At 39.2% G+C, this 11,872-nt stretch overlaps 1 protein-coding gene across 1 annotated transcript in view; it reads right to left on the minus strand.

Moving 5' to 3' along the window:
* The window catches only part of LOC107743946 (B-cell scaffold protein with ankyrin repeats-like), a 138,416-nt gene that overhangs the window by 56,776 nt on the left and 69,768 nt on the right, over positions 1–11,872 (minus strand). Inside the window, exons 6-7 of the mRNA XM_016557407.1 lie at positions 11,169–11,283; positions 4,795–4,991 (exon numbers count right to left, since the gene is read on the minus strand). Coding sequence (XP_016412893.1) covers positions 4,795–4,991; positions 11,169–11,283 — 312 coding nt within the window. The remainder of the gene's footprint in view (positions 1–4,794; positions 4,992–11,168; positions 11,284–11,872) is intronic.

The following is an 11,872-nucleotide window of genomic DNA, read 5'->3' on the forward strand; positions in this document are numbered from 1 at the left end:
ATAATTGGATTGCCATGCAGACTGCTGCTAATATTTCTAACATTGCGTCTGAATTTTGCTATGCGTGCTGCTGTTATTAAAATTCACTAAACTAGTGATCTGAATAGCTATGCATACTTCTGCTACAGCTGCACAAAAGTACTTGCTATAATTGCTATAAGCGTTTTATTACCAAGCAAACGCAATCAAATAATGCCTATTTCGCTTTGAAGAGTTCACAAAATCTACTGTAAGCCCTGTTACGTTTTATTACCAAGCAAACGCAATCAAATAATGCCTATTTCGCTTTGAAGAGTTCACAAAATCTACTATAAGCCCTGTTAAATAAGCAAAGAAATAAAATGCCTATTTCACTTTAAAGAGTTACTTACCCCATGCATTATCACTGAAATTTCAAGCAACTAAAAGTACTTTCTGCAGCCGCTGCTATATTAGCAACAATATTTTGACTTCCTGCTGCTAATATTATTTCTAACAATGCATATGAATTTGCTATGCATGCTGCTGCCACTAAATTTGCTACATGCGATCTGAATAACTATGCATACTGCTGCTACAGTTGCACAAATATACTTAGAATTGCTATAAGCCCCTTTTAAATAAACAAAACGCAAATGATGCCTATTCACTTGAAGAGTTCACATACCATCCATTTTTAGTCACTGAAACTTCAGCAATTGTAAGTCCTTTTGAATAAAACGTACGAGCGGGTATATTATTTTCTGTTGTTCATTAAGTTGTTATGGTTAATTAGGTAAGGTTGTTGACAGTATGACGTATATGAAAGACAGTTATACGGGTTCACCTTGAACTGTGAAACGCCAACTGCAAACCGACCCCACTAGTGAGGTGTGCATCTGAAAGCGATCCGTTCTCGGTTAATGTAAAAATGAATGCCCACAGAAGATATTAAAAGCATTAGAGATTTCGGGCAAATAAGGTAATCCCCAATTCACTTTAATGTTCTAAAATCCGTGACACTTTGATGTTGTATTCTCACATACATGAACTAGGAGCACTGCTTGCTGCTGCTGCTAATGCTACTGCTGTAATATGAACAAGACATGCTTTATAATTAATCCTCACGCAAATAATCTGCGCGTAGTTTTACTTGTATGTTTTCTAGTTTAAAAATGTAAATCTGACGAACGCAATAATGCACTGAAATCAGAGTGAAGACTAACAACCCGTCAGCCTGCGCCATCTAGAGTTTCATGACTGTACTATATATTACTCTTTTGGGGTTTCCGAGACTCCAGATATAAAAAAAACAAATGCATTAAATGTTCATGTCCTATGATTCTTTGATTAGTAAATATTTTGTAGCAGGACATTTCTACAAATTGTAGTAGTTTTTTGCATTTTTTTATTATGTCTTTTTGCTGAGGTCAAATGGACCCCAAACGAACAGAAACCATGTTACTATATTGCATAACTGTTACTTTTATGAAAAGTGCATGTCTGTTTTGTGTTAAAGCAGAGGGATGTCAGATGAATTTGAAGTGAAAATTAGGTTAATTTTGAAATTACTAATATTGAAGTATGAAGTAACTGATGCTGCATGCACTGGGTTTCTTTTTGTCTTTTTTTCCCCTCAAATATCTGTTAGCCTGCTGAGCGGTACGGTCCCACATATGGGATTTTTATTCCGTGCCCCTGGGAGTATGGTCCCACATATGGGATTTAGAACGTTCAGTGACGTCACATAACTGCCAAATTCAAACTGCATTGTCACGCTTTGGCTGACGCTGAGACGCCGCTGCACTGTCATATAATCACAACTATGCAGTGTTTTAACCACATAATGTTTATTTTAGGTTTCAGACATTTAAATACACATAAGTACTAGTAAAACAATACATTTAGAGTTCGTACAATACACACAGATGTTTATGGAAGCAGCAATAACAATCCATTCAAATATAATTTGATGATGTGTTTTATTAATATCATATACACATAGTGTAAGTAACTATAAAGTTCACTCTATACTTCTCCCAGTTCACCGGCCACTTATTTGCATGTATTTCGGGAGAAATTGATGAATTTACGTGTGGTAAATCTGACTGACAGGAATCTCTGAACTGTAGCGTGAACAAACATGGCGGCACCCATCTCACGGTATAGATCACGATCAAGAAAATTTAGAACGGTTTTTAAACGACAAAACACACTCAATTGGAATATCAGATAGTTGATGATATGGTAAGCAAGTTTATAAATATTTTCAAAAAAAAAAAAAAATATATATAATATATATACACAGTGGTGTGAAAAAGTGTTGGCCCCCTTCCTGATTTCTTATTTTTTTGCATGTTTGTCACACTTTAATGTTTCAGATCATCAAACAAATTTAAATATTAGTAAAAGATAACACAAGTGAACACAACATGCAGTTTTGGGGCCAACACTTTTTCACACCACTGTATATATATATAAACAAAATAATAATTAAAAAATATTTTGAAGAAAAAAACGAAATAAAAGCGATCCATCTGTCATACAGTGTTATTGTGGCCGCGGTGTGTCATGTGACAAGCATGACACATCGCCATGGAAACAATAAGGGGAAACATTCTAAAATAAAGGTCGCCTAAAAAAAACTCACTCTTGTCACGACTGCTACTGTGTTGGAGCGAGGAACGAGAAGCACGTAGGAGAATCACCATAAATACAGTCTTTATTTATTGAAACCAGAAGGAACACACACGTAGCACCGAGACTGATGTTTAACACAGGATGCTAGACACAGGAAACACTGGGCTTAAGTAAACGGAACTGAACGAGGGAACTAACAAAACATAGCTGAAACAAATGGAACTCAATATGAACAGGAACAGGAAGAACCAAATAAGGGCATGAAACACACAAGGGAAAACTAGGTCATGGAGAGCACATGAGGAGAAAAACACAAGGCAGGAAGACAGAGCATGGGCGTGACATTACCTCCCCCTCCCAGAAGGCACGTCCACGCGCCTCGTAACATCCAACAGGGAGGGGGGTGGGCGCTCTGGAGGCCTCTACGGACAGGCTTACGTGAGACGGATGGCCTCCAGGGCGGTACCGGATCAGGCAGCTCTAGATGTCATGGTGGATCAGACAGTTTGGGGAGCCATGGCGGAGCAGGCAGACTAGGGAGCCGTGGCGGAGCAGGCAGACTAGGGGGCCATGGCGGAGCAGACAGTTCAATGGGCCATGGCGGAGCAGACAGTTCATGGGGCCATAGCGGAGCGGCCTCCGTGGCCTTGGCCTCGGCACTGAGCCCGACCTCTACGGCCGGAGCTCTATAGCCCCTCCAAAAAAATTCCTTGGGGGAAATTTCGGTTCCTGAGGCCCTCCGTGGGCCTGACGTAGGAGCAGCGGCCCTCCCTGGACTTGACTTGGAAACAGGGGCCCTCTCTGGGCATGACTCGGGAACAGGAGCCCTATCTGGGCTAGACGTGGGAACGGGAGCCCTCTCTGGGCTTGGCTTGGGAACAGGAGCCCTCTCTGGGCTTAACATGGGAACATGAGCCCCCTCTGGGCTGGACGCGGGAATAGGGGCTGGAGCCAACCCTGGAGCAGACTCAGGGGCTTCCTCCGCATTCTCCTTTTTTGAGCAGCGGTGAAGGAGGCTTGAGAGTGCAGCGGTTGGCGGCTCTGGGCTGAGGACCAGGAAGGAGCTTCAGAGAACTCGGGGGTGCCTTAGGTTGGGCAGGTGGTCGGAGCCGCTGGTGAGGTATATAGGGGTACCTGGCGTGGGGTGAGCTGGGGAGACATGACTTGTTTCAGAGGGGGCTGGACGAGGAGACTTTAAATTTTCCTTTACTTCTTCCACTTCGTAATCGGAACTGTTTAAATAAAGGACGAGACCAATCAGCTCGATCAGGGGAACATCACACGTGGGGAGATCGCAGCGGATCGTATCATCGTCCAGCCCCAGCTGGAAACACACACCAAGAGCGGCGTTGTGCCAGCTCACCCAGTTAAAAAGCTCAAGGAATTCCTCCACATATCTCTCCAACCTCCGACCAGCCTGCCGCAAACACCACAGCCTGTCCTCAGCCTCTGTCATCTTGTATAGGTCCGGTGTTCTGTCACGTTTCACAGGAGTGGAGCGAGGAGACAAGGAGTCGTAGGAGAATTCCCATAAATACAGTCTTTATTTATCGAAACCACAAAGAAACACGCATAGCACCGGGAATTACGTTTAACACAGGACGCTAGACACAGGAAACACTGGGCTGAAGTAAACGGAACTGAACAAGGGAATTAACAAGACACAGCTGAAACAAATGGAACTCAATAGGAATAGGAACAGGAAGAACCAAATAAGGGCATGAAATACACAAGGGAAAACTAGGTCATGGAGAGCACATGAGGAGAAAAACACAAGACAGGAACACAGAGCTGACCATGGACGTGACAACTCTGGGGGGACTCACCAGTGAAAGCGTTAGAGCAGTTTTAGTGGAGGAGAGAAGAATTTATCAGAACAATTTGAAGTGAAAATGAGGTTAATTTTAAAATTACTAATATTATCTTTATATACAGTATACATAATTGGAAACCCCCCCTCCAAAAAAAAAAAAAAAAGTAAAGTCAAGCTCAACAGAACATGAGGGGTAAGAGTTGGATTTTGTTATAACATATGTATATGTATATGTTGCATAAACTCTTGTAACGGCTGAAACTGGTGTGTTTTATTGACCTTTGCTTTCCAGTGATGCTTCTAATTGTATGAGTTTGGGTTATAAAAGTTGGACAGGTTATAAAAGATGTATGAAATAATTATGCTTCAGAACTTTTACTCACCAATGACTCTTGCAGGAGTATATAGAGCTGGTTGTGTCCATGTACGTGTGCAAGATCCAGTGGTGTGTGTCCATGGCTGTTGGGGATCTTAAGGGCCTGCCGGGATCCAGGACACTGCAGCAAAGCACTGGCCAGGTCTCGCAATCCATGCTGGGCCGCAAAATGTAGGAGAGTAGGAATGTCCTCTGAATGACACTCTGGAAAAGGGAAGAACAAATTTCTACTTAAAAATGTAAATTATGTTTAAGTAGAAAATGGCAATAATATTTTAAAACATAGTCTAATAATCTTTGTTTTATTTACAACTTCAAAAAAATATTTTCTTAGAGTACTGCACCAAAGAAAGTGATTTTCAATCAGTACATTTTCATGTTTTACAGTGTAGATCTTATTAAAAGAGCTCAATTTAAATTAAAGCTGCAAGCAGCGTTGAAAGCTCACCACCACCCAGTAGCTTTAGGAAAACAGCGAATGGTGGGCAATATGCATTTAAATTGGAAAATAAAGGAGGAATATGTCAAAGTAATTTTTATGTGCCAAACTTCCTTCTGCCAGCTGGTGGCGCTATGACTATAACTAGGGTTGGGTATCGTTTGGTTTTTTTTCGATAACGGTGTCAAATCGATATTTTTAAAACCGTTCCGGTGCCTAAACAGTGCCTGAACCAATACTTATTAAAAAATTAATAAATAAATAAATAAATAAATAAAAATTCCCCTCAAAAATGATGGATTGGTCATTAGCGCTATAAACACATGATGTCTGTTTCATTCATACTGGTCGCCAGAGGGCGCCCTCGCACAGAAAATCCACATATCCAGTCACAGAAGTAGAGAACTCATGACCCTCAAGGAAATCCCTTATATGGACAAAGGCATCATATTATATCTGTAACTGAGTAAACAGAACATATAAACGTTTTGAATGATAAAACAAAGACAATAAACACTCGGCTGCTTGGATTGAGTTGGGCAGGTCATTCCACCAGGAGGGAACAGTTAATGTAGAAGTCCATGAAAGTTTTATCATAGGTAAAATGCAACATGTTTCAATACAAGCATTTCAGTCAAATGTAATTCATGCAATATTTCAAACCTTTAACCCACTTGGGAAAATCGACCCATGGCAACAGTTTAAAAGTAACCCAATTATGTGGAGAAAACACAGACTTGGCAACCCTGCATCCAACAAGAGCTACCGGAGTCAGCTTTGACTGATCACAGGTCGAGAATAAGGAGAGATGACTGACAAGACCATGCTGGAGTATTTGCTGCTCAACAGATCCTGAGCTCATTGACAAATATCTGATCTTGTTAGATGTGCTCCCTTTACAAAGAGTGTGTCTGATCGCGAAATCGAAAGTGAAAGTAAACAGCGCAAACGCTCATTCAAAAATATGTAAATACACCGCATCCTGAGAGCGGCTCCCTGATGCACCAAAATTATACACAATATTAGAATGTTTAAAGGAGTGGACACGAAAATCGCGGGAGCGAAACACATGTTGCGGAAGCAGGAGGCAATGGTCAGAGATTCAGCCGGAGTGGGATTAAGAACACAGCCGAATCCCGGACATTTTGGGCAATTAAGAAATCCCGGCCGGACGCATTTTTGTAGGTCCAAAAAGAGGACATGTCCGGGGAAAAAAGACGTATGGTCACCCTAGTGTAGTGTGAGTGAATTCTTATTGCTGGTGGTGACACAATTCCGTAGCTGGCGCCGTGTTATGATTTTGAAATGTGCAGTGCTCATGTTTATTCAACTTAATCAAACACCACAAATAAATCAATGTATGGGAAACACTGGTAATGTATATCGAAATATCGGAAATGTGTTTAAAAATCATATCACCGTTATTGAAAAAAATTATATCGTGATACATATTGATATTGAATTATTCTCCAGCCCTAGTAACAAGTTTCGAAGAGTTTGGATAATGCATTTTTAAAGATATAAGAAAATTACTGCTATCTTTTTTTTTACAGTTACTTTTTGTTTTAGAATCACAACAGTCACATCTATGAGATGATGTAAATTCAGATGAATGTCATGTCACAGGATGTCATAGGTCACTCAAATAAGTGTCAAATTATTATTTGCAGCACCAAAATGTAAAAGTCCACGTGTATGTATCTTTAGATCTTTTTATGTTGTAATTAACATAATTATTAACCTAATTATATAAAATTATGTTGTCAGTGCGCTACAAATTAACTGGTTCTAGGATTTTTTTTGTCCCTAAAACTGTCAGAAAAGGATAAGGCCTAAGTTATTTCTTAAGCTGTAATGCAGACAAAATCACACAGATATAAATGAATAGACCCTTAAACCATAAAGAGTGTAAATAGACCCCCCCCCTCTCTCTCTGTCAACCCCCGCACACACACACATAGAGGTAGAGTGAGATCAGATGTCTGATAGTTTTGTAATTTTCTGTTAGCCTTTAGAGTATATCGAAATATCGGAAATGTGTTTAAAAATCATATCACCGTTATTGAAAAAAATTATATCGTGATACATATTGATATTGAATTATTCTCCAGCCCTAGTAACAAGTTTCGAAGAGTTTGGATAATGCATTTTTAAAGATATAAGAAAATTACTGCTATCTTTTTTTTTACAGTTACTTTTTGTTTTAGAATCACAACAGTCACATCTATGAGATGATGTAAATTCAGATGAATGTCATGTCACAGGATGTCATAGGTCACTCAAATAAGTGTCAAATTATTATTTGCAGCACCAAAATGTAAAAGTCCACGTGTATGTATCTTTAGATCTTTTTATGTTGTAATTAACATAATTATTAACCTAATTATATAAAATTATGTTGTCAGTGCGCTACAAATTAACTGGTTCTAGGATTTTTTTTGTCCCTAAAACTGTCAGAAAAGGATAAGGCCTAAGTTATTTCTTAAGCTGTAATGCAGACAAAATCACACAGATATAAATGAATAGACCCTTAAACCATAAAGAGTGTAAATAGACCCCCCCCCCTCTCTCTCTGTCAACCCCCGCACACACACACATAGAGGTAGAGTGAGATCAGATGTCTGATAGTTTTTTTTTTTTTTTGTTAGCCTTTAGAACATTATAAATTCATGAAACTAAGCATGTTTCCTCAGAATGACTTGTTCTTTATATATTAAAAGTTTTGAAGAGTTTGGATAATGCACTTTAAAAATATAAGATAATTACTGTTTCCTTTTTTACTGTTATTTGAATAAATCACCATGGCAACTTCGTTCAAGATATCCACAATCCGTTCGCAATTTAAGTTCCTCAATGTTTTGCAATCATGCTGACAAAGTTTGGTGTGAATTCCATGATTTTCAGAGGACTAGTATGTATTAATTCACAGCCATATTTTTCCAAAAATCCACATTCGAATCAAAATAGCAGACTTCCTGTTGGCCGTAGCTGATGACTGTAAATTAGAAAGTTGTCCAGCTTCATGAGAACAATATATGTACAGAGTTTGGTAACTGTAGCTAAAACTAACCCCCCCCCCCCCCTCAAAAGGTGGCGCTATAGAGTGCCTCTTCCACGCCCTTTTTTTCATGAAATTCTAAGCATGTTATCTGCCTCAAAAACACAGTAAATGAATAGTAAAGTTTGACATGTTGCCATGGCAACACTATTTAATATATCAATAATCTCATCCCAGTTTTACATCGGCTGTGTTTTTACATCATTCTGTTGAAGTTTGAAGCAAATTTAGTAAAAATAAGATGCTGAATTTAAAACATTTTGAAAATGACACACTTCCTGCTTCCAGTTGGTGGCGCTATAACTTTGACTCCTAATAGTCACATCTATGTGATCGGGCTTATACAGCGAACAAACTGCTGAAGTTTCAATGTCATAAGACAATGTGTGCAGCAGTTATTAGACACTTCCTGTTTATCATTTCTCGCCATAATTTCTTTGCCTCGCCATGGCCAAACTGTTTGAGATATCAAAACTTTCTCCCCTTCTTTACATTCTTTATACTGATGATTGTTGTAGTCAACATGATAACAGGTTTATTTTAAAATACGCCGATGATCCTGTTATAGTTAGTCTTCTTCATTCTGATGAAAATGGTCACAGTCCTGTAGTCAATGATTTTGTTCATTGGTGTGATAGAGCGTTCTTGCAACTAAATGTTGCAAAGCCAAAAGAAATGCTCATTGATTTTAGACATAAATCTACTGTTATTCAGAATACTGTTATTAAGGGACAGGCAATTGAAGTTGTGGAATCTTGGCAGTTTGATTGATAATAAGTTGAAATTTGTAGCCAATGCGGAGATGATTGGTAAGAGAGCACAATAACGACTATATTGTCTTCGCAAATTGTCAAAATTTCATGTGGATAAGACTCTTATGTCCCTTTTTTATAAATCTTACATTGAGTCCATTTTAACATTTTCTATAATATGTTGGTATGGCAATCTTAGTGTTAAGGCTAAAAATGCTTTGTCCAGAATAACAAAGGTTAGCAAAAAAAATTTAGGTACTGTGCAGAGTAGTCTTACTGACCTGTATAATAGACAGGTGATGCGGAAAGCCAACCCCATTTTATCGGCCAGTGATCATCCCCTGTACTCTGAGTTTGAGTTTTTACCTTCTGGTTTGCGGCTTAGAATTCCTTTAGTGAAGAGTAATCGTTACAGATGCTCATTTATTCCTACTGCAATATTCATGCTAAATGTAGGTAATGGTTAGTGGTTAATATATACAGTGGGTACGGAAAGTATTCAGACCCCCTTAAATTTTTCACTCTTTGTTATATTGCAGCCATTTGCTAAAATCATTTAAGTTAATTTTTTTTCCTCATTAATGTACACACAGCACCCCATATTGACAGAAAAACACAGAATTGTTGACATCTTTGCAGATTTATTAAAAAAGAAAAACTGAAATATCACAAGAAACTGAGCTATCGGGGGAGAAGAGCCTTGGTGAGAGAGGTAAAGAAGAACCCAAAGATCACTGTGGCTGAGCTCCAGAGATGCAGTCGGGAGATGGGAGAAAGTTGTAGAAAGTCAACCATCACTGCAGCCCTCCACCAGTCGGGGCTTTATGGCAGAGTGGCCCGACGGAAGCCTCTCCTCAGTGCAAGACACATGAAAGCCTGCATGGAGTTTGCTAAAAAACACCTGAAGGACTCCGAGATGGTGAGAAATAAGATTCTCTGGTTTGATGAGACCAAGATAGAACTTTTTGGCCTTAATTCTAAGCGGTATGTGTGGAGAAAACCAGGCACTGCTCATCACCTGTCCCAACAGTGAAGCATGGTGGTGGCAGCATCATGCTGTGGGGGTGTTTTTCAGCTGCAGGGACAGGACGACTGGTTGCAATCGAGGGAAAGATGAATGCGGCCAAGTACAGGGATATCCTGGACTAAAACCTTCTCCAGAGTGCTCAGGACCTCAGACTGGAACTAAGGTTTACCTTCCAACAAGACAATGACCCTAAGCACACAGCTAAAATAACGAAGGAGTGGCTTCACAACAACTCTGTGACTGTTCTTGAATGGCCCAGCCAGAGCCCTGACTTAAACCCAATTGAGCATCTCTGGAGAGACCTAAAAATGGCTGTCCACCAACGTTTACCATCCAACCTGACAGAACTGGAGTGGATCTGCAAGAGGGAATGGCAGAGGATCCCCAAATCCATGTGTGAAAAACTTGTTGCATCTTTCCCAATAAGACTCATGGCTGTATTAGATCAAATGGGTGCTTCTACTAAATACTGAGCAGAGGGTCTGAATACTTAGGACCATGTTATATTTCAGTTTTTCTTTTTTAATATATCTGCAAAAATGTCAACAATTCTGTGTTTTTCTGTCAATATGGGGTGCTGTGTGTACATTAATGAGGAAAAAAAATTAACTTAAATGATTTTAGCAAATGGCTGCAATATAACAAAGAGTGAAAAATTTAAGGGGGTCTGAATACTTTCCGTACCCACTGTATATTGAGTGGGTGAGGTTGTAAATTGTATTATTAGGCTTCTGTTTTCGTATTATTTTTGTGCTTTTTATGTTTGTTTGTATGTCTTGCTGCAAAACTAATTGCCCCTTGGGGGACATGAATAAAGTTGAATGAATAACATTTTGACAATTCCTCTGTGTTAAACTGCAGTGGATCTGGGTCATACTGTACACGTATGAAAGTGGGCAGGAAAGCACACAAAGGAACAAGTGCACAGTAATGCACTTCTGTTGGGTGAGGCAGCTTCCCTTCATAATTTATTCATATCTATAACAGCCTGTAAAATAAAGTGCTGGTAGCTTTAGTTGTTTTGTGCTGCTCTAGATTTGGCTATCTGAAAACAGTGGACCTAAAATGGGTTAAAGGAGCTATACAGAACTAGAGAAGCCCTTACCTCCAGCAGGAGACTGATCACACTGCAGGCCCTGGAAACCTCCTGTCGGCATTTTCCGCATTAAACCGGAAGCCAGAGTTTGATCCAGCTTCTCCAAGGAAGACACCTGAAAAGCCTTCAAAACATAAGAAAAACATTACAAACCTTAAGAAAGTATTTCATGCTGAAGTGTGTGCCACTATCATCACTAAACCAAATTGTAAACATGAAGAAAGGTTTCCCAAACCCTTCTCCATCTTCCATTGGTCAGACAATCATATGGCTCTGTCGCAAAGTACTATTGCTGGCAAGTCAGTCTGGCCAGGATGCTAAGACAAAAGTTTTGATAGCACCTCAGAGCCACTTTTCAGGGGAATTAACCCATAGTTCAAATAATAATAATACATTTTTATTTAGTATAGCGCCTTTAAAAGGCTACTTTCTCAAAGCACTTTACAACACAAGCAAACACAACAATCCGAATTGAAACACAAAAATACAGAATAAAAATCAGCTAAAAGCAAGACAGAAATAAAAAGTTTTAAGATGAGATTTAAAAATACCTAACAAATTTTGCTTCCCTGATGTCAGCTGGGAGAGTATTCCAAAATTTGGGGGCATAAGATGAAAATGAGTTAATTTATATGACTAACTTTTAAAGTTGTGTCTACATATTCAGCTGGGATATTTTAACATTGACTAAATTATACACCTTAGTCACCTTA

This window comes from Sinocyclocheilus rhinocerous, unplaced genomic scaffold (genome assembly GCF_001515625.1).
Source record: "Sinocyclocheilus rhinocerous isolate Xijiao unplaced genomic scaffold, SAMN03320098_v1.1 scaffold1549, whole genome shotgun sequence".
In the NCBI taxonomy this organism is placed as follows: Eukaryota; Metazoa; Chordata; class Actinopteri; order Cypriniformes; family Cyprinidae; genus Sinocyclocheilus; species Sinocyclocheilus rhinocerous.